The following is a 22,892-nucleotide window of genomic DNA, read 5'->3' as shown; positions in this document are numbered from 1 at the left end:
GCATTATCAGCCCAAACATGTTTTGCTTATGAAAGATTTGTTTACTAGATAGCTTGCAAACTAGTTACTAGTACATTAGCAAAACAACGGGATTTTCATTTCTTTTCTCATGCCCTGATTTGCTTCGACTGATCTGTCAAACAGAAAGCTCTCTCACCAATGGCCTCCATCACTAATTCAGTATGCTAATCCATGCCAGGAAGCCGCTGACGAGGGCTGATGAGGCCTGACGAGGTCTGAAGGTGCAGAAAATCATCACCAAAAATGCCAACAATCTCCCAGCAAGGAGCAACCATGGGCTTGGTTTGTCTGGGGCTTACCAATTTGCATTACAGATAATGTTTGCACCATCATCAAATGCAATTTCATCAACATTGTCTCTGAGAACAGCAACATGGTTGTTAAACAGCAATAACCAGTGTTTCCTCGTGTTTGTGCATGGCTGCAGTTTGCCATTTTAAGCTTCAGCTGAGGACAACACACCGTGTTTTTGATTGCTGAACCCATACTCGGAACAAAATCCTGAATATGAAAATGAGAAAACTTGCAATGCTGACATCGTCGATGAAGGTGTTTAATTGTTACAGCCTTAGCTGCGGTTTTCAGCCACCAAGTCTTGATTGATTGCCTACACGACAGCTCACGCTATTGTTTCACATATTTTTTCCTCGTGGTTTTACTTGGTATCTAATTAAAAGAAAGTCAAAGTTCTATTCTTGTAAAAACTTGCCTTAAACTACAGTATGAGTTCTTAGCTTTTTTTAACACTTGTCATATTCAGAGAGAACAACTGGTCAGTGCCACAAGCACACAGTGAGACTCTGCAGAATCTGTGCTTGTTTTCCACATAAACTCTTTGACCTCTAATAAACGCTCCTTGACTGTCCGCCTCTCTTCCCATCTCTCTTGTTGTGTTCTTGTCTTGGACTGCCTTTTCCTTCTTTTGTTCACTGCCTGAGTGTCTCTGTCTCTTTTTCTCCCTTTGTTTTGCCCTACCTCTCTCCGACTCTCTCCTGTCTGTTGATTTGACTCTGTTCCCCTGCTTCTCATTAACACTCTCTATTTTCCTCTCCCAGTCACTTTTCTTCTTGCTCTCTCTCCCTATCCCTACCCCTATCTCTCTCTTTGCCCTCACCTCTGCCAAGTTGTTTATGCCCCGTTCATCCTCCTCTGTAATTATGAGTGCTGTTCACTGTATCCTCATCCATATGACAAAGCTGACGAATGTGCCGGCAGATGGATGAAGTGAGTGAATAAGCGCAGTGAAAAACGAGTGTGTCTCAGCAGAAGCCATTTTCCTCATGACACAGCTGTCCATCGGCCTTGACCTGAGGGGACACGGCACTAAATCTGACTTATAGTTATAACCACACAGTCTCTCTCTCTCTCGCACACACACTGATGGAGATTACACTCTGGTAATGATGATTATGGTTGTTTATGGTCCTCTGCTCCCACTTTTGTCATTTACTATGGCTACTAGTGATGTGTGTGTGTGTCTCTCTCTGTCTGTGTGTGTGTGTGTGTCTAGTGCATTTGTGTTTGTGTTTGCGCGTACATCCGTCCGTTTGTGCCGCACGTGGCAGCGCTAATGTGTGCCTCAAAGAGTCAGGAGGGGGTGGGGAGGGTTCAACTGCGGCAGAGTCGGGTTATTGTGTCCTTTATCACGCAGACAAGCCAATTAGGGGCACAACCATTGATATTAATTTCCCCTCCCCCTTTCTCCCCTCTCCGAGGTGTTTTTCATTTAATGGCCGGATACACTTGGTGATGACCTGTGAAGAGTTGTATGGGTGCAGAGGTATGCAGAATGAATTTACTAGAGCAGAACACTGCACTGAATGCTGGGCAAAGGAAGAAGGCTCGGGCACAGAACTGACAGGAAGGTGGATCACGTTATGGGCCCTCTCAGGTAGAAACCATTGAAATAACTCATTATCCTCTCCCTGCCTGTCTGCTGCGTGTCCTGATGGAGGCAACGTTGATGTCCCGCTTCTCATTGCATTCTCTGCGAGCAGCAGTGAATTCATGGTTGCACTCTTCCTCCTTAACTCCCTCTCTCAAAATGAACTGTTTGCACAATTAAACTTCTGAGCTATTTTCAGTCATAAGACACAGGCAACAAGATATATACCGCACAAGATAATAGTAGACTTGTTTAATGGATAGAATGAGACAAAAATGAATGAACCTCTGGCAGGGGCTCACGTGCTCACCGGTGTTTGTCTGTGTGTCAGCAGAATAACTCAGAAAGAACTGGATTAATTTACATGAAGGTTGGCAGTAGGTGGGGCTTTGAAGAAAAGAGGGTTGTGGTTTCCAAATGCCCCCACATAACATTATGAAAGCCAGTGGGGAGGTGGGTGGGTCATGGCAGCACTGATCACCTTTCCACATTGATTGGCTAAAAGGGGCATGTCCCACATCATGACTGAGAAGGAGCGCAGTTTAGCACAAACAAGGCATAACTTCAAGCTGTGACCTTGGTGGAGGTCTCCACTCTACTGAGCTGATTCTTGTTCATTAATTGGTTGCTTGGTTGAATATATTTGGAAAAAACGAAGTTCAATATGTAACTATATAGTTGGCAGGATTAACTCATATGGTTTATTTCAATTTGTCCCTCTAGCAATCTCCATTCAATCCAAAACATACGCATACTCATCCAAAGGTCAAGAATTACAAGTAGTTACCAGTCTCAAGCATTTGGCATTTTGGTATGCATAGTAGCTTTTTGCAGATCAGAGCACAGGGGATAGGCAGAGAGAGAGAGAGAGAGAGGGAGGAGTGTATTTCAAATACAACAGCAGATTGGGATCAGAGCTATGGGAGTTAGTGATTAGGATGGATTAAAGTGGGACTAATGAGAACATAAAGAGATTAGATGCCAGGAAAGAGTCATGGAGACACAGGATAGATAGACAGATGATAGGGTGGATGGAGACAGTCAGAGAGAGAGAGAGAGAGAGAGAGAAGGCCAAAGAGAAAGTAAGGAAAAGGTGTGTGAGGCCGATATGAGAGGGAGGGAGGGAGAGTAGCTTCATAGAGCGAGAGATATGGGAGCAAAGAGAATGTAGAAAGGGATAATAATGAGAGTGAGAGAGAGAGAAAGAGAGAAAGAGAGAAAGAGAGAGACCAAGAGATAAGAGAGAACAAGGAAAAGGTGGGAAAAGCAAAGTAGAGAGACCAAAATATGAGAGCTATGAAGATGTGGAAAAACATGGTGTTGGTGGTTAGGGAAGTGTGTGTGTGTGTGTGTGTGTGTGTGTGTGTGTGTGTGTGTGTGTTGTGGGGGTGGGGGTGGGGGGGCGCTCTCAGTAAATTGATAGATAGGTGGGCCAAGGGAGCACAAAGACTGAGACAATGGTTAGAGCCAGGGAACCAGGCAAAAATGCAGAGAGGCAGACAAAGACAGAGATTAAAAGGAGCAGAGAAGCGAGCACGGCGACGCACATGCACAAGCATTGATAAACAAAAAGACAGAGACAAAGAGACAGGCAATGCAAAAATGTTCTCTCTCTCTCTCCCTCACACACACACACACGCAGACACACACGCAAACGCACACAGCATTATCTGCAGGTCTCGGGAGAGATCTCAGGGCATGGCTAATATGCTTCCCTACAGTCTCCCTACAAAAACAGAGATGTTAAGAGGATAGGAGCCTAACAAAGACCAGCGGGTGCAGAGTGGAGACACTCGGCTCTCTGCACAACAGACAGAAATGCAAACAAACAGCGCAACAGAAACCAGCGGCGCCCTCACAAAAACGTATTGATCCTTGACTCTGTGTAAAAGCAGAGCCTCTGAGATTAAGAATGTACTTGTGTGCGTGTATGTGTGTGTTTGTGTTTGTGTGTTTGTGTGTGTGTGTGTGTGTGTGTGTGTGTGTGTGTGTTGAGGGTGGAAGTATGTGCAATGCATGCATGTGCGAACACGCTTGTGTTTTTTAAGGGGCATATACAATGACCATTTTTCAGCAATGGGTTAGCAGCATGTGCAAGACTGATTCTCTCTTTTTCTCAGTGATACAGTAGCTGCTCTAGTTAGAGCAGAGAGCCCCTTATACACCCCTTATAGCCCACCACAATGAGAGCTGATGAACTTCACATGTTCCTATCTTTGTGTATGTGTGTGTGTGTGTGTGTGTGTGTGTGTGTGTGTGTGTGTGTGTGTGTGTGTGTATGTGTTTTGACGTATGTTGTCCTCCCAGTGGACAGTCTTCACTCAGTAGGAAACAGAGGGGGAAGCGGGTGGAAATGATGGAAATAACCGCCAGCGTTCGGTTTGTAATGACTCCAGGAAAGGTGTGAACTGAAAGGTGATGTCCCAGACAGTTTTATGAGCAAGCCAAGTCTAAGGGTTATGAATGCCATTCTGGCATTTCGGCTCCAACTGGCTGCTTCTCCTAAAAGCCATCTTCTCCCAGACTGGAGATATGAGCAACTGAGCATGTCGAGTGCCATTTTGGATCCACTGACCTTTTAGTTCACGGTCTGACTGGCAGGGGTGCGATCCCTTGATATGAACAGTATGGGTGCCATTTCAGCATGTGTGGCCTTCAGTAGTACTCTGACAGAGTGAAAGGCTGTGATCTTTCTGACAGGGATATGAGTATTATGGGCGCCATTTTGGATCTAATTGCCCGGCTAAGGCATTGATGGTTATGAGGAAGGGATGAAAGTGTCAGGTATGTGGTTTGTCTCCTAGCTGTGGAGACAGTGATCACACTGCCTCTGTCTCCTTCGCTTTCCCCCAGTCTCTTTTCATCTCAGTCTCTCTTTCTCTCTCTCTCTCTCTCTTGCTGTCACTCTCCTTATCCCACAGAGGCTCCCAACTCTCTCCTGCGCTCTCTCTCTCTCTCTCTCTCTCTCTCTCTCTCTCTCTCTCTCTCTTTCCACCTTATGCTCACTCTCTGTCTTTCCCTTTGCTTTCCTATCTGTCTTAGCCTGGGGAGCATGAGGAGGCTTTGCACAAAACACAGCAGACATGATGAAGATGTAGACATTAACCTCTCCGGATAAGAAGGGAGATAAACAGGTGTGTGTGCATGTGTGTGCACACGCGTATATGTGCGTGTGCTGGTGGAATAACGGCAAGATAAAGCCGTCAAACTAAGTAGCATCGTGCGGCTGTCACAGAGGACGCAGGAGGAACACAACCCCAAGCCTTATCAATCCGTCATGTCTTCTTTTCTTCTCTCCTGCGAACATTTAGCATGTTTGTTGGGGATTTAGCTGTGAGAGGGAGAGGCGAGGATGGATGGACAAAGTAAGATTATAAAGATGAGACACACAGACTCTTAAATTCTAGTGTGTGGGGGAGTTCTCTCTCACACACTTTCTCTGTCTCTCCCCCTCTCTCTGTCTTTTGAGGTTTAATTTGTTAAACGGCTGTGGGAACACATCCATCCCACAGGGCACAACAACAAATCGCAAGACAAGCCATGCTTCCTGTTGTCTCCCCAGTTCATTTCTCTCTCTCCCTCTCTCCCTCTGTGTCTCTGATGTCTTTTTCACTGCTTTCATTTTACTTAAATCTGTCTCTTTTCCTGTTAATCCTTCTCTCTCTCGCTTTTTCTCCTGTCTTCCTCCCCCTTGCGCCTTCTCCCGCATTCAAATACTCCCTCTTCTTTTTTATAGTTTTGTAGTCTTTCTTCTGTCACACACAGACACACCACTCTCAAACCACGGTTGGTTGACTAATCACAGTCTATTGGGGCTTCTGATAATTACTATGCACCTGCTTTTCACACTCAGGGCTTTTGTACATCCAAACACACAGCTCACACATGCATCAGCACACACACACACACAGCCACACTACTGAGCCTTGTCTTGGCAGTGCCCTCTCTCTGCGGCCCTAAATATGAACTCTCTGCCAGTACGATTCTATCTCTCCTCCCTCACATCTCCATCCATCCATGCTGCTTCGCCTCTTATCCCTTCCTAGCTCTCTCTCTCTCCCTTTCTCTCTCTTTCCACTCCTCAATCGTTTGCTTTGGCAGAGCTCAAACTGAATCACACAGGAGACCGAGGCTGGCGCAATAAACACCTCCCATTCCACCTGATGCCCTGCTGTTACTCCTTCCTCCCCCACCTCTCCTCTCCCCTCCCCACTCTGCTCCACGTCTTGCATGTTTGCCTATCCATCCTCAAATACAAATGATGAAAACAGGGAACAGAGGAGTGGGATCGTGACACCGAGAGGTCAAGTTGAAATTGTTTTTATGGAAAATTGTATTTCTGCTTTCCAACCTGTCCAAAAAGATACAGAAAAGATGAAACAGGAATAGGGTGCATTAGGTTGTTTATTGGCAGGGGACAGGCTTACTAGGGTTAGCGAGAAAGTGAAACTTTGGGCGGCTGTAAAGTTTTAACTCACTACGCACTGCATATTATTGTTTTTTTCGGTGTGGGTCCATTCAGCTTAAGTTAACCCTATATGACACACACACAGAGATGACTGAACTTTTGTCTTTATGAGGACCCTCTATTCTATTCTCTTAACTGGCAATCTCAAATAAACCTTAAAATCATACTTCGCCCATAATGCTGGCATTTTTATCAAGTGCTCACTTTTGCTGCCTTGAATCACTGATGAAGAACTCGCTACAGACATTGATTGGGTCACATGTGGTTTGGTCACTTATCTGCTGAAGCGCCATAGTTGGTGTTATAGTTGCAACATACACACCCGCATCCAAAAAGCCCTTAATAGGCCAGTGCAAGCTCTGTCTGTACATATAAATCATAGACAAAAAATATGGGGACTACTGGACATCTGTGTAGAACTGTGAAATTACTTAATTAGTATATGCTACAACATTTTGGCTGTGGGCTTAAAGTGGAAATAATGGAAAAGCTAAATTGAAAATGAAATAAAAACGGAACACTATCAAAGATTGAACCCAATTAAAACTCCAAAAGCGTAATAGTCTTAACCCTTACCCTAACATAATCCTATAGTCCAAATCCCACCAAGACCAAACCACTGAAGAAGTCAGGACTGTCCAAAATGACCTCAGTTTGCAAACATGCCAGCACTCCAGAGGTCTGAAACTCAAAGTTGGTTCTCACAAGTGTAGAAGTACAAGAACACATACACACACATGCACACACACAGAGGGAGAGGATTGCAAAGTCTCTTGAGTAGGCAGTGTTAATCCTATTGACAATGGCTTGTCTGAACAGTGGCCTGAAGAGAGATGAGGCTAATTCTCTTCATGAGGACTATAAACCCACAGGTTACACAGGCCAAACACACAAACACACACACACACACACACACACACACACACACACACACACACACACACACACACACACACACACTGCTGTATATACAAAGGTGAATACACATACACAGGTAACCTCACACATTCACACATCTCCAGCTCAAACGGGCTTGAGAATTTAAACATAGTGACACACACTCAAACACACACACACACACACACACATCTGTAGCTCCCTCCCTGGGTTTAGGTTCACTTCAAGAAACCATACATATAATAGTATATCACACCTCTCAATGCAATTGTGCTGCATCTGGACTCTGCTTCAATATCCCCTGTAAAAACCTGACTGGGAATTTCATTGTCTCTGATGGAATTTGACAAAGCAATATTGACAATGCAGCTTATTTTCTCTGAATAAAGAGAGAAACGTAATATTGTTTCATTCTCTCTTGATGTTATTTTGATACACATATTGGCAGCCTCCAAAATATTTACACCTATCCCTCTGCCTAGTTACTGGCCCACACCAGAATGTGTTATCCAAGCCAAAGGAAACAATATTAAATTTCTTATTAAAAAGTGGTGATCCTTCACCTCTTAGCCACTCACTAAAACACACTCACAGCCACACTGAAATACACATGCACAAAGAGAGGCGTTTTAGTGTCAGCAGGCGCGCACACCACCACACACGTGCACACATACTGTACAGCCATGCACTGTGAATTTGCATGAACAAACACACATGCTAAAGTATGTGCATTAATACATGAGATGAATATTTGAATGCAGCTCCGTATTTGAATGAGCTTTTTCATAGTTCTCTCTAAAAACACAGGTGTGATTTGTGACCGAGCGCCTCTGCCAGGCTCATTGGAATTCACAGTCCAGCTGTTTAAAACATGTTGGGCAAATGAATTACATTCACCATGCAGCTGGCAGTTGCCAATATAAATCACTTTAATGAGACTGAAGCCTGAAACAATTAATGATTTAACGATTAATCATTTGTAATGGAGTAGAGATTGGACAGTCTAACGCTATGCCTTTATTGCCCTCATAAAAGTTTGTGTTTTGTCTCTACTGTAACTTTGTGAGTGTTCAACCATGTTGGTGTGTTAGGACGACAGGAGTAGCTGTATCATCTAAGGCACTTACAGTGTGTGTGTGTGTATGTGTGTGTTTGCCTCAACAGAAGGAACCATTTACACGTGGTGGGTAGGCCGAGGCAGTGAAAAGCATTTCTACTGGGGTGGCTCAGGTCCTGGCATCCAGAAATGTGCCTGTGGAATTGACAGGAACTGCACCGACCCTAAATATGATTGCAACTGCGATGCGGATCACAAGCAATGGTGAGTCAAACTATCAGGGGAAGGCTCAGGGTTAATGGGTTAATTGTATCGTTACTCATGTCACACAACATCATGCATTGGATTTTGGTTATTACTCCCCCAGTGTTCACTCAGTCAATGATGATATTGATAAAACAGCATTAAAAAAATGTCATGAACACCAAGTCCACCTGTAAGGGAAAATACCGGGACATACAGGATCCTTAATACACCTGCATCAGTACATCTGTTTAACCCTACCACACTACCATACATTCTGCTTAATGCTCCTCTGAGTGCAGCCATATGCATCCACCCTCAGTTTTAAAACTTTCCATCCATTTCCACTGCATCTGGTGCATTAGAAGTTATATGGCACATATAACATTTACATAAATGTAAGCTGCTCAGTATGATTATAGTCATCTACTGTCAGCCGCTGAACAGCTACACTGGGGCAATTTGGTGTTTATGCTTTGCTTAAAGGCACTTCAGTGGTAACTGTTCAGGGAGGGGAGAGGGTTTCTTAGTAAGTGTTTTGCCACCCAGATTGTCTCAGCTGCTCAGAGGAAATAGTGACCTTTCATTTTCCTTTCACAACATTATTTCCAAAGTATTTTGCAAAGTGTGACAGTTTCCTAAATGATCTCATTTTAAAATGGAATGGTAAGGTTTAGTGTACCCAGGGGCTTCATAAATGCATGCTGGTTTGACAGGATTTCATTTGGAAAGGGTTTTTTGTTTGTTAAGTTGTTCCCACCACCTCCACGTGAACCTACATTTACAAAATGCTGATATTTGATTGTTGTACACTGTTGGTCTAGGGACAGGAGTTGGATAAATTTGAATGAAATGAAAACATAGCAACACTGTTAACGTGGGTCTCAAATTCATCAATTCTTAATCTATCCTTAGTGAGATTTAAAAAAAACCTAACTTGTTGGCTAAAGGTTGTTTGAGTCCAACTGTGTGTGGCAAGACAGAGAAGTTGTTGAGAAGTTAAGATCCAGCTGATTGAATTGCATGAAATTGTTTCCATCACCAAATCATTGGCAATTTAAAGTAAAAATTGTCATAACCCATGGAGATTTTGATGGTACAATTTTACAGAATGGAAACTGTTTAAAAATCACCACAAACTGCCAATGCTAATGTTTGCCTTCGTCTGTCAGCTCAAAATGCGACTTTGCTGGATAGTCTGGGGAGGTATCTAACTTCAAAGGCTGAAATGACAGAATGATGAATGCCGCCAGCAATGATGTGTTCAATTTAAGAGTGATGTTTGCCTCCAGTGCCAACAGTTTGTGTTTCAAAGCTGTTTTAGCTACCTGATGGATGTTTTCATTAAACCAATTGCATTGTCGTCTGTGAGTGTGTGGCATGTGTGTGCATATGTGTTTGTGTGTCTGTGAGAAAGAGAGATTTCATTTGTTTTCAAGGCCCCCTCCTCATCTCCTCAAGCTGATGAGATTACAAATAAGTCTTATTCTGTCTCTTTCACTCCATTAATATTGTGTGCATTAATGTCTCATTGTTTGGCTGAGTGAGTTTTTGAAATATTGCCCATACAATTCTATTTCCACCCATTACCCATTCTTTTGGCAGCAGATGGAAACACCCAAACATGAATGTAGTCTCCCTCTCTCTCTCACTCACTCTCTCTCTGTCTCTCTCTGTCTCTCTGTCTCTCTCTCTCTCTCTCTCTCTCTCTCTCCCCCTCCCTCCCTCCCTCCCTCACACATACAGCCATAAAATAGATATTGCGCCAATTGTGTCCCCATCATCTTCATATTCATATCCATAAAAGCTTTAAAATGAAGGGCAAACAATCAAAATAAAATAGCCCTCAAAAGAATTAAGAGCAGCATGTCCTATGCTGAATAAAGTCAAACTCATTCCCACTATAAAGGCTATGTCTTTAATATTTTATGTTTTGTTGTATGTTCTATCACAGCATTGAATAAACCCCAAAGGGGATCTTTCCGCGTTATAACAAGGAGACTTAATAGGTCCCTTTATTATATTAGCCTATCACCCATTAATTCATTGATCTATTCATTTATTCTTTCATCCATCAGTTCATTAATTTAGCCATCCATCTATTATTGCAGCTATTGTAACTATCTATTCATTCGTCCCACCATTCATTCATTCCATTGTTTCAGATTTTGGTGTGACATGTAACTCTTCTCTCCCGTCTCATTTCTGTCACTTCATCCTTTCCTTTTATCACACAGGCAAGAGGATTGTGGATTGAATTAATTCTCTGTTTGCTTTTATTTGCCAACAAAAAAGCATGCACAAGGAGTTTGACCTGGTTTATTGGTGCCGCCGTACACTCCAAGAAAGTGTCATAATAGGATATCCAGGGTGCAGTACAAATATAACAGGAGCTCACATGTTGGGCAGACAACACAGATTATTTTACTGTGGACTTTAAACACACTAAAGGTCCATTTAAATCCAAACAACTGTTCCACTTTAAAGGCATTGGTCACAGATCTGCAAACTACCACCTGATTTCCATACCAAAACATGAGTAAATGTCAAATATCCAACACTGAAGGGTGAGAAATAAATACTTCTCTTACCTTTGTCTTGAACTTCATGTCTATCCAACTTGCAGGAGAGAAGATTCTGGCCTCTTGGTATACAAGGACCACCTGCCAGTCAGTCAGGTTGCCGTGGGCGATACCAACCGGCCGGGTTCTGAGGCCAAACTGACTGTGGGCCCGCTCCGTTGCCAAGGAGACAGTGAGTGTCTTGTCTTGAATATACGCACGTACTGCAAATGTAATATACCCGTGTCAGCACTCACATCCATTGTCTGCTCAGACCACTGACTGGGCAGAGAGTTAGTTGTGACAGAGAGTGAATGTTAATGATCCCATGGGGAGACACATGGACATTGTAACAGGAAAGAAGACAAGTCAGTGCTGCAACCTAACAGTATGTATTACATATAACGTATTGGAAATTTAACGAATGAAACACAATCTAAAATCAAACGATATAAACAAAAATGTATTCAAACCATACTGATAAATAATAATGAACTATTTTTTTGCAGCAGCCATTCAGAGCCTAAATTTACAAAGGACCTTACATGGCATAAGATCAAATAATTAGTGAAGAGACAAAAGACGAGACATGCAAGATTACATCATATTAATTAATACTAAATAAAAACAAAGAATTAAGAGTCTATCAGAGACTTGCTGTTGGAAGCAAGTTTATAAAAAGTGTCTTAATGAAGACGTTTCAAAAGAAGAGCTGATATAGCTAGACAAAGCTCTTTGGGCAGTTTTAGGAGTCCTAATGGAAAAGACATATTCCTCTTATGTACTCTGGCTCATGGGCAGTTAAAAGGTGCTAAACCAAGTTGTGCTTTCAGAGTATTACTAGTAAGATCTTAGAATAGATTCTTAAACTAACAGGTAAAAAAAAAAAAAAAAATATATATATATATATATATATATATATATGGGAAAAAAGTATAAGGGGAATGAGATGGGGCCCAGGACTTAGCCTTGTGGTACTCTGCAGGTCATTATGTACACCTGTTGCATTCACCTGAAAATAACATCCTTAGGAAAGATCTAGTTTATCGAAGAAGTGTGTATTTATTCATTTTTTGCATCTTTGCCCCACTGCACCCTCAAACACAGTTTGCAACTGCTCTAGTGACTGTACACCATTTATATTCCTCCATGGAACTAGACAAGACTTCTCAGTGATACCTTTAACACTGTGCTGTGCCTAAAATGCCAACCCGGTGTTCAAGGGGGTCAAGTACAATTGTGTGATTGATTGCATCAAGTACTGCACTGAAATCTAAAAAAAGATGTTGTATCTGTCAAAAAGAGGGTCATTTGTGGCCTTAAGTCTCATGAGTTGATATAAAACAGGACTATCTCCAGAATATTTAAAAATGTAATTAAGACAGCAGTTGGGAGAATATGACATCCTCAACCACTTAAGGTACAGAGGAAGTTTTAAACAGGTATGGTTGTTTATAACTGCGAGATCCACATTAGAAACCCTATGAGAAAATGCCACCATTGGGTACGTTAACAGTGATACACCATGAATCTGCGAGGTTCAGGTCCAGGAAAGCTTGTTTTGTGAAGAAGTTTTATAATGTACCTTTTTTCTGCACCCACGTTCCCTCAACCCACTTCATTTACAACAACTTCAGCGAGTGATTTCCAGCTTTTCTCAGAATACCTTTAGACAACCTGACAGAACAGGTGTTACCTTACTATTTATTTAGCCATGACAAGAGCACATGAGTACATGGCAGGAGTAAAATTTGATATGGCTATTCTATGGATATTCATTTTGACACCTTCAGTAATTAGCAAAGCAAACAAGTAAACACACATCAGTGAACATATTCATGATTACTGTTGGAGGAGTAATTTAAAACCACTTTCTCAGCATTTGAGAGGATATTTTCCTTCTCCTGTTAATAAGGGAAACAAGCTGTGTAAATATCTGTCTTTCAAACATTCAAACCAGTGGTTGTAAATTGTTCTTCCTCTTCCAATAATAACAAATTTATTCCCACTCCTGTTCACTGAATGTGCTATATCACTCAGGTGGAGAGAGGAATAGTTCTAGAACTAGTTGTTATTGCCAGTGGAGCTGCAGCCCTTACACGTCAGACTACTAACAAAAGATAAAATACAAGAAACAGCAGTGTTAAAGATGTCTTTGAGAAGCTTAGTCTGTTCCCATTTCATTCATTCATTCATTCATTCATTTTCTAAACTACTTATCCGAAAGGGCTGTGGGGGATGCTGGAACCTATCCCAGCACTCACTGGGCGGAAAGCAGGGGGACACCCTGGACAGCTGGCCGGTCCATCACTGGGCACACAGACAAACAAGCACATTCACACACATATTCACACCTAGGGGCAACTTAGTGTCTCCAATTCACCTATCGTGCATGTCTTTGGACTGTGGGAGGAAACCAGAGCTCCCAGCAGAAACCCACGCAGTCGCGGGGAGAACATGCATGGAATACATAATAGACGTAAAGTCACTGATGTAGTAGCACACTACGTTTTAAGTGCAGTTGGGTGTAAATTCAAAGAATGAATCAACAAACATTCCTTACACATGTTAAAAATCCCTTGGTAATGTGGCTTATATATTCTTTAGTACATATGGAATAGTGTATAGAGCAGTACTGGATGTTTTTATAGCATGAAAGTCTTTCATACATACAACGAATGTTTCTTGGAAATATAATAAATTTAGGCAGTTTAAGCCCACCTCAACATTTGAAAAGTGTAGCTCAAACAACCATAGAACAGCATTCATTGTGAAAGTAAATTTTCTTAGTCTTAATTATCCTCACTCTCCCATTCAAAAGACTACTTTGCCCCTTTTTTGTAAAGCCATAATCCTCATGGAAATGGAACAACATCTTGCTGGATGTACAGTACATTCAGATATTCTTAGCCAACTTTTCGGAGAATAACGAACACGTCTTTTGACTATTAGAATCTGCTCCCGATGGTTTGAATGGGTCTGTGATTAAAAAGCACTGGGAGGAAGAACAAGAGAAAACACTTCATGCATAGCTGAGTACAATTGAGCACATTGTTATGCGAGGGCTGTGCCTCGCTGTGAAAATAGCACATTGCTCATACTCACATTGTGCAAATCATTCAGAAAAACTGTTGCTTTATCTTTGCTCTTGCCCCGCTTTCTGCTGTGGAAATTTACTGTGTGGGAGTGTGTGTGTGTGTGTGTGTGTGTGTGTGGGAGTGTGCATGTGTGTGTGTGTATGTGTATTTGTGGCTTTGTGTGTTTGTATATGAACATGGTATGTGTGTGTTTGTCCAGATAAAGGTGTCTGAACCCTATTCAAAGTCTTTACATCTAAACCCTCATCCTCTCATCCTTTTATTCCCTTCCATCTAGTCCCCGCAGTATTGGTTGTTACTCAGATAGCCATCACATATCAGATACTGCGGATACACACACACACACACACACACACACACACAAGCACTTTAATCCTTGCTCTGTGTCTATTCTTCTAATCAGCGCTGGCATATTGCTCTCCATGGGACTTTGGGTCAACTGGACAACACACAGATTCTGTAGCTCTGTCACACTGGTTACCTCTTTCCTAACAACTCGTTAGCCAGACTGTCACTACTGTATTGTGTACTCAGTACCTGTCCAGTAGTGGGTCATCATTAATTAACCAGGCCCAATTTCTGGTCTGTCCATTGTCTCTGGCTAAACAAAGTCATTTTCATTGTAATTCTGATCAGATTTCTCAAAATCATTGAAGCAGCTCCAGACTTTATACCTCCTGACATCACCGTGTTGGGAGTCTCACCTTGCAGGTTTCTGTTTTTGTAGTGATTTTCAGTTCACACCGACTCTGTTTCACTTTTTTTTCAGCTGTCAAGACAAACCACATTAATACAGCTTAAAGGGAAATGTATTAAACACTAATATGGGAACCTGCTGTGTGATGTAACAAAGTAGCAAGTTTTGGGGAGAAAATGGATGGGGAAAAGTGGATAGGAAAAGCAAGCATTCATTTATGCATTTAGTTCAAGGCAGCATGATTATTAAAATAGGGCAGCAATGCTTTATATTTTTAAGGAAAATAATAACAGTTATAACACCAGAGCAGGGCTTCACAGTGAGCCGAACATGACAGAACACCTACCCTCACCAATCACCGGTGTCACACTCATTACAGTTTCCTCATCAACAAGCTCATGACACTCACTAATATCCCTTCATTACAAAGCTGGCAACATTCAAACAAACCATGATTTAATGACCCATGACATAACATCTGTGTGTATGTGTGTGTTAGTGTGTGTGTGCATGTGTTTGTCATGTATCAGCATGGCAAGCACGATTAATAAAGACAGATCCTTCTGTCACTTGCAAGGAGCCACATTTTCCTCGTCTTAATCTATTAACCATTGTGTGTGTGTGTGTGTGTGTGTGTGTGTGTGTGTGAGAGAGAGAGAGAGAGAGAGGGAGAGAAACTCTATCATATTGAGTGACCAAATTAACAAATTAACTTTGAAACAAAAATGACTTTGAAGTATGTTTTCCATGGTCCTGGCCAGGCCACTGGAACACAGAGCATACATTATACAGTAGCCCATTAAGGCATATTAGCCGTATATTAAAAATTTCACGTGTGAATAGGTACACCGTGTATGATTGATGCATCTCATACTCAGCATTGGGCTCTGTCTCTTTAAGAGCAATGGTGATTGGCTGCCATATAATGGACTCTCATAGCCAAATGACTAATGTCTTGGACAGTCTGGAAAAGTTTGAGTTTTTGGAGCGAGGTTGTGTGTGTGTGTGTGTGTGTCTGTGTCTGTGTGTGTGTGTATGTGTGCGCGCGCGTGCGTGTATGTGTTCCTACTATATCTGTCTGTCGTTGTCTTGCACAGGCACAAGTAAGCGTGCAGCTTTCTGTGTGTGTGTGTGTGTGTGTGTGTGTGTGTGTGTGCGCGCATGTGTGTGTGTGTGTGCGTGTATGTGTGTGTGTTTGCACGAGCACTAATGAAGCCCATTTCCATGGCTAGTTTCATGGCGGCCTATACACTCACAGGCAGACAGAGAGGAATTAGACCCATTTATGGATGTTAAAAGGGTTTGGATGTTTTAATGGATGGGAATGAAAATAGATGACAGCAAATGAAGCATAGCAGCACATATTCAATTATTCTGCCATACGAAATAATATACCTGCTATCACACATCCTTGGCCTAATGACTAGCCACAAATGAAAGGTTGCTAGGGTTACCTATGATTATTTGAACCTAATTAATTGGTTAGCACCTGTTTGTCACTGCTCGGATATCCACAGATAATGCCTTTGCCATTATATCATTCCAACATGCTTTTTAAGTAACAGCATTCTGGCGTGCATTGCACTAATAATGTAAATGGATGTTATTGCAACTGGATGACTGGCTATTGACAAGGAAATGAGTCAGACAGGTGAATGGGTGGTTGGATGGGCCGTACTGTGAATGGTAAGGTCATGGGCTTGTCTTCGCAGCAGCTGGCGGCTGTCTCTGCGCTTGGCTTCTGCATTTAATTCTCTCCAGCAGATGTTGGAGAGAAATGCACCTTAATGTGCTTAATTTTTTTATGACATATAATTGTCTGTTTTTAGTTAATTCAAATGTTGTATGCAATCGTAGCTCACTTCTACTCCCCTCTGTGTAACAGGCATGTATGTGAGGTGGATGCTCTTACCTCTAAGCACCTGTTCCATGAGAGAATGCATTTTAAGCATGGCTTTACACATAAGAAGACAGCATATTGCTTTTCTTCCAGTGGTAACTGCCATATCTGTGTGTTTACACAAAAAGAAAGAAAGAAATGATACAAATCTCCATCATCTTTCTTTGATAAACTTTATTTCACAGTGTTCTCCATTTGGATGATTGTTCCTTCATGCCTCTGAAGCAGCAGTGCCAAAAAAGTGTGACTTAATTAGAAAGTACGATAGATAAAAGTCTTTGCAGGTCTCAAATGACAGAGGCAGACTAATTACCTGAAGATTCTAATGCTACATTTACCGTGAATATACAGTACCTAGACCATAAAATTACACACCACAGATGGCTCAATTAAACGCAGATGAGAAGGAATATGGGTCTCAACGGGAATTTAAAAATGCGCAGCACCGTGTGGAAGAAAAATAATGTATGAGGTTGCACAGTTCAGCACATGGTAGAACTGTGTGCATAGGTTTCTTGGCTGCCTCCTGCTTTCTTGGTGGCACCGAGCTCTTTCATCCCTGTCTGTCATAATATAGCAGATAACACTGAGGAGGCTGAAGTCTGCATTCATGCTCAAGTGTTATGTTTTCAACTACGATGTCAGAGTGTTGCCCTAAGGGTGTACTCGCTAAGTCAGATGCATCACCATCAAACACAGGCGCTTCTATCTCTCTTGTTAAATGAGACTATTCTTAGTCCTTTGATGAAAACCTGCTAACACCTCTGTGCTTGAAGTAGGGAATGGAATATGCGGGAAGTTAAATGAGATGGCACAGTGAGTGTTCGCTCCAACAAACTCATTAACAAGTAGTGTAGCAAACCAGAGAAGCAATAAAGGTCAGGGATCTACGGTGTTATTACAGTCTGCTGTGTGCATATGCCTGCGGTTTGTGTGACTTTATTACTCAACGCTGCATTGTTAATGAGATTTTATGTCAGTATATGTATCGTATGATTGACTATGACCGTGTGTGCACATTGGTGCATGCACTGTCTACATGTGTGTGTGTGTGTGTGTGTGTATTTGTATGCTGGAATATGTCCATGTTAATGATCTGAGACAGTGCAGTCAGTCATCCTTACCATCTGCTGGCGCTGGCACATAACCCATCTGGTCAAGCATAGACAGATGAATCATCTAGTTGGCTTCCAGACCCAAGCTTCACCTAATATTTCTCATCATGTCGGCCTCTACGGTTCACTGGAATTGACTTTTTTGTTGTCCCTATATCCTAGTCTAGAGGTTAGCAGATGTTTTCAGTGCTTTATACAACATCCAGCTCCTGTCAAGGAAGCTGATTAGAGCAAGAATGGAAGGACTTTAGTGTGTTTTAATAAAGTATTTAGCCTTAAATCACATCTATTACAGAATACAGATTTTGAGCATTAGAAACTGGATAATCATAAACTGACAGACTGACAGTGAATGGTTAGAGGTAAGGATAATCTGGCTTTACTTTGTTGGTGTGGTTTTTGGGGTTAATTTTCAAATTTCTATTTGAATGAATCTAGCTTTTATTTGGTACTGTTATCTTCTTAGAATACCTTGTTTTTAAAATGGAACTCAGTAACCTTTATTCTGAGTACATTTAAATGAGTTTTTGTTTTTAGCCAGGTAGATTTTTACAATAGTACCTCTTGTTAAGTAAAATGGCAAAATAACAAGAGATATACTTTCTCATACATGTTCCAGCACTGTCTAGGAACGCCTGTAAAATGCATCTAGCTATCATGTGTAAAAACTGAATTTTTCATTACATATTCCCGCATTAAATTGTGTGGCAATAAGTGAATTAGAGTGGCCATTTCTTATAGTATGTGATTATTATGTGGGAATAAAAACGTTCATTTATATGAATTGGTACTGTATGTATATCCTGACCAACCCGTTTGTCACAGGCACTCGGTGTATTTTGTGGTATTACATGTTGCAAACAAGTTATGTTCCTTTCCGTCACCAGTGGTCCTTTCATTCTCTACAGCACAGGCTTGCATTGAAGATCCCTCGTGCTCTCTCCATATTCTGCACTCAGTGTATTTACCTTTTTGTGAAGAAAATAGAAACTCCTCCAGTGTATCCAACAGTGGGTCATTGCCAGTATTAAATGGTATCGCCAAGCAACAGAAAATTCTTAAGATATACTGGTATAACATATCTTATTTTTTTAGTCTCTGGAAGAGGAAGGAAAATGATTTAATAAATGAATGCTAGAAGAAAGAGGTATGTTTCAGTGCTCATCATACAATCATTACATGGTCACTCTGAAAGAACTCTTGACCTTACTTTTGATGGATCTGTTAACACACACTTTTAAATATGTGCCTGTGTGTGTGAGTGTGTGATTCCATACATGAAGGAGACCAAAAAAAAAAAAAAAAAAAAAAAAAAAAAAAAAAACCCACAGTATACTTTGGTTCAGAGTCCTTTAGTAAATTAAAGAGTCTAATGATCAAATAATACAGCAACAGAGAACGTGAAAGTGGTTGTGAGGCTCTCTTGGCTATAGGCCATATCATCCACAGGAGGTGCATGAGATAATGAGATCAAGGTCATCCAGGAGAAGAAATTACGACAAAATGAGATTTTCTCAATTTGCGTCACACCTTGAAAAGCAATTAGAGTGGAAAAATGGCTTGTCAAGAAAACCGCTCTGAATTCCGTTTGAAAGCAGTCTGTCTTTGAAGTGCATGTTGCTAGTCATTCATGCAAAGCTGCTAAAAGGCTAAATGTATGTCTCATACATATAGCTGCATAAAGAAAACACTTGATGAACAGACAGGTGTTTGTACACAGGCTGTTATTGTAGCACATAAATGAACTGCCTGGTGATGTGTTTCACAATAAAACTCCTCCTATGTGGTGAGACAGTGGCTGTTCACACTAAACTCTCATTAATCTTGTTGAAATTGATTTTGAAGCTTCATGGCATAAGCTTAATTTCTCCATTGCTGTGCCTTAAAACATAAATTATCCCACATTTCTGTTAACAGGGTAATGCTTGCGACATCAGTAGTGTCTTAGTTTGGAAAGATGCTCATGCTGCGGAACAGGATTTTTGAGACATTTGTTTGATAAACATTTCAATATGCAAGTGATAAATGTGCCACGGAGCCTAGCCAACCAATTGCATCTGCGGATCTGGCACAGGGGCAATGATAGGTTTCTGATTTGGCTTCCATGTTTATTCCTCGAACACCATTTTACTCCAACACTCAATCTCTGTCACTCCTCCATCTTTCTGCTCTCCTCCTTTGCTTCTCGCTCCATAGATCTGGACCCTCTCTCCCTGACCTCCCTCTCTTCTTCTCCTCCTCTCCTCCCTTGCTCGCTCTGAAATCCCAGTCAATTCCAGTACAAAATGAGTTATTTCCCTGCAGTTTGTGTGTTATAATATGTCATCTTGCCATTACATATTTGGTTGATAAGGGCTGCTGATGTAAATTAAGTAGACTGCGAACTTTATGTGTGTAATCATTCAAACCATAATGTTTGTAATTTTGGATATACATTTGCCCAGCATTTCAGCATGATTCAGTATGTTATTTTTCGTGTTTACCACTAACATTCCTTTATTAATGTCCATTTGAGCTCCTGGGTATGCTGCAATCATAAAACCATCTTCCTCTGTAATCATTCAGTGGTGCTACATTCAAATAGGTCATACACAACATGGACCTTCTTTTACTCCTTATAGAATCCGGTTCCCTGTGTTTACTGTGATGTTCCATCTGTAGATATGAGAAAACCTCTGCGAACCTTGGAAACAGTAAATGCACATACCCACAAATGCACAAACACACACAAACATGCCATTTGACCATTTTACTAATAGTTCTGGCAGGGCTTTTTTTTTTTTTTTTTTTTTATAGCTGTTTGTGTGTTTGTGTGCATGTGCAGTATCTAATTGGATACTAGTACACTCTCAGAAAACGATGAAACTACTTACAGCAGTGTGACATGAATGTCATATATTTTTGCTTTTTACTGAAGAAAGGATATTCAGATGTAACCTGTTTGTAATCACCCACTTTTGATCACTAATTTTAATCTAATTGCAACATCTTTCTCATTAACAGTAAAAAGTGATATTTATTTTGTAATTCAATAACTTAACACCCTGACTGTTTGTATGTGTGTGTGTGTGTGTGTGTGTTGCATTGTGGTATGTGCTTGCATGCATTTGTGAGTGTCTTTGTCTGTGGCCTCTGCAGGCGTCTCCTGTGTTTGGTCCTGAATTAACTCTGGTCAATAATTGGCTGTGCTTCCCATAGAGAAATGAACAGTACTCCAACTTCAAACACACCAATCACAAAGACAGCATCAGTAGGTGGCTGTATGCGTGCGTGCGTGTGTGTGTGTGTGTGTGTGTGTGTGTGTTTGGCCGCTATCTGCCCTTGCCCCTGGTGACAGAATGGGAAGCAAGGGGGAGAGGGGAGGAGCCCAGTGCTGTCATTGGGGAGAGCTTATCACACTGAACCAGGAGACGCACGCATGCACGCACGCACGCACGCACGCACGCACGCACGCACGCACGCACGCACTCACAAACACACGCCCAAACACAAACACACATGTATGGACAATTCAAACATACCTACACTTACACTCACACAAATACAAACACACATACACATGTGGGTGCACACACATACACACACATTGAGACACACACATACACACACACACACACTTTTCCTAAGTGCCTCACTGCTATTGTCTTCCAAGGTTGTGGTGGAGGGTCTTAGGCCAACCCTCAAAAGCATCAGAGCGATCTCACACAGCTGATACCATGTCAGCCTTCTCTGTCCTCGTCTATCTCGCTCCACCATCAATGATCTCTTCGCCCTCCTCCTCTTCCTCCTCCACACTCCTGCAACTCCTCCTCCTTTCTCCTATCAGCCGCCCTCGCCGTGACTTTCCTCTTCTCTTCTCCCCTTCCCTGCCCTCTCCAATCTTCAGCTTTCTCGTTCTCGCCTCATCTCCTTCCACTTCTTCTCTCGTCAGCTGTCCCCTCCGTGTTCTCCTCCCCCCCTCCTCCTCCTCTTCTTCCTCCCCCTCTGCCCTGTCCCCTCCTCCTCATCCTCCTTGAGGCGACAGGGGAGGGAGACAGACATACGCGGCGAGATCGAGGAGAGCGAAAGCAGAAAAGTCACTTCATCAACCACAGTCTGATAATTCATCAGCAGCTGCCTCATCTGCTGCTACTTTGTCTTCATTAGCAGCTGCTGGTTTCGCCTCACTCAAAAGTCATCAGAAAAAAAATTGTTATCAGAAATCCTGCAGCGTTTTCTCCCTGTACCCTTGCCCCCTTCTCTGCAGAAAAGAAATAGTTTCTCTATGGGGCGTTATTCTGTTTTGACGAACTTGCTTTTAAATATAAAAAATACACAAAATTAAGAACTACATTAAGACTTCTGCATGAAAATAGGTGTATTTGAGGGGATAAAATTGTTTTTTCTGTGGAAATATTGAATGAACATGATTAAACAACGGACATGAGATAACAATGTTTTATCCAAAGTAGATAGCTTTTTAGAATGAAATGAAAACAGATGCATAGCCATTTGAAATGAAACCCTTTGCACAATAAATTTATTCTGCTGCTTATCAGATGGGAACGAGTTACAGTGTTTGCTTCGGCACAAATGGAGGACAAGCACCGGAGAGATGTGGGACAGGGCAGCTCCAACAGCTCCCACCACTGTCATTCAGAGCTGTGATTGGTTTCTGTTTTGTCTTTTTTCCCCCAGACAACTACTGGAACGCTGCATCATTCACCACCCCATCATCCTACCTGCACTTTGCCACCTTCCAGGGTGAGACCAGCGCTGACATTTCCTTCTATTTCAAGACCAGCGCACCCTACGGTGTCTTTCTGGAGAACCTGGGCAACACCGACTTCATTCGCTTAGAGCTCAAATGTGAGACGCATGTCAAGACGTGTTTTCATTCATATATGTGTGTGTGAGTCATGGTACACTCCCACTGTTTGACTGTCTCTCTGACTCTGTCCCTCTCTCTCT

At 41.9% G+C, this 22,892-nt stretch overlaps 1 protein-coding gene across 1 annotated transcript in view; it reads left to right on the top strand.

The window, feature by feature from the left end:
• Window positions 1-22,892, top strand: part of cntnap2a (contactin associated protein 2a) — a 170,015-nt gene that overhangs the window by 99,137 nt on the left and 47,986 nt on the right. Inside the window, exons 12-13 of the mRNA XM_030079602.1 lie at window positions 8,436-8,592; window positions 11,198-11,325. Of these exons, the coding sequence (XP_029935462.1) occupies window positions 8,436-8,592; window positions 11,198-11,325 (285 nt within the window). The remainder of the gene's footprint in view (window positions 1-8,435; window positions 8,593-11,197; window positions 11,326-22,892) is intronic.

The sequence above is a fragment of the Myripristis murdjan genome, chromosome 20 (assembly GCF_902150065.1).
Source record: "Myripristis murdjan chromosome 20, fMyrMur1.1, whole genome shotgun sequence".
NCBI lineage: Eukaryota > Metazoa > Chordata > Actinopteri > Holocentriformes > Holocentridae > Myripristis > Myripristis murdjan.
The sequence above is the reverse complement of the archived record's forward strand: the minus strand, read 5'-3'. Positions and strand labels throughout refer to the sequence as shown.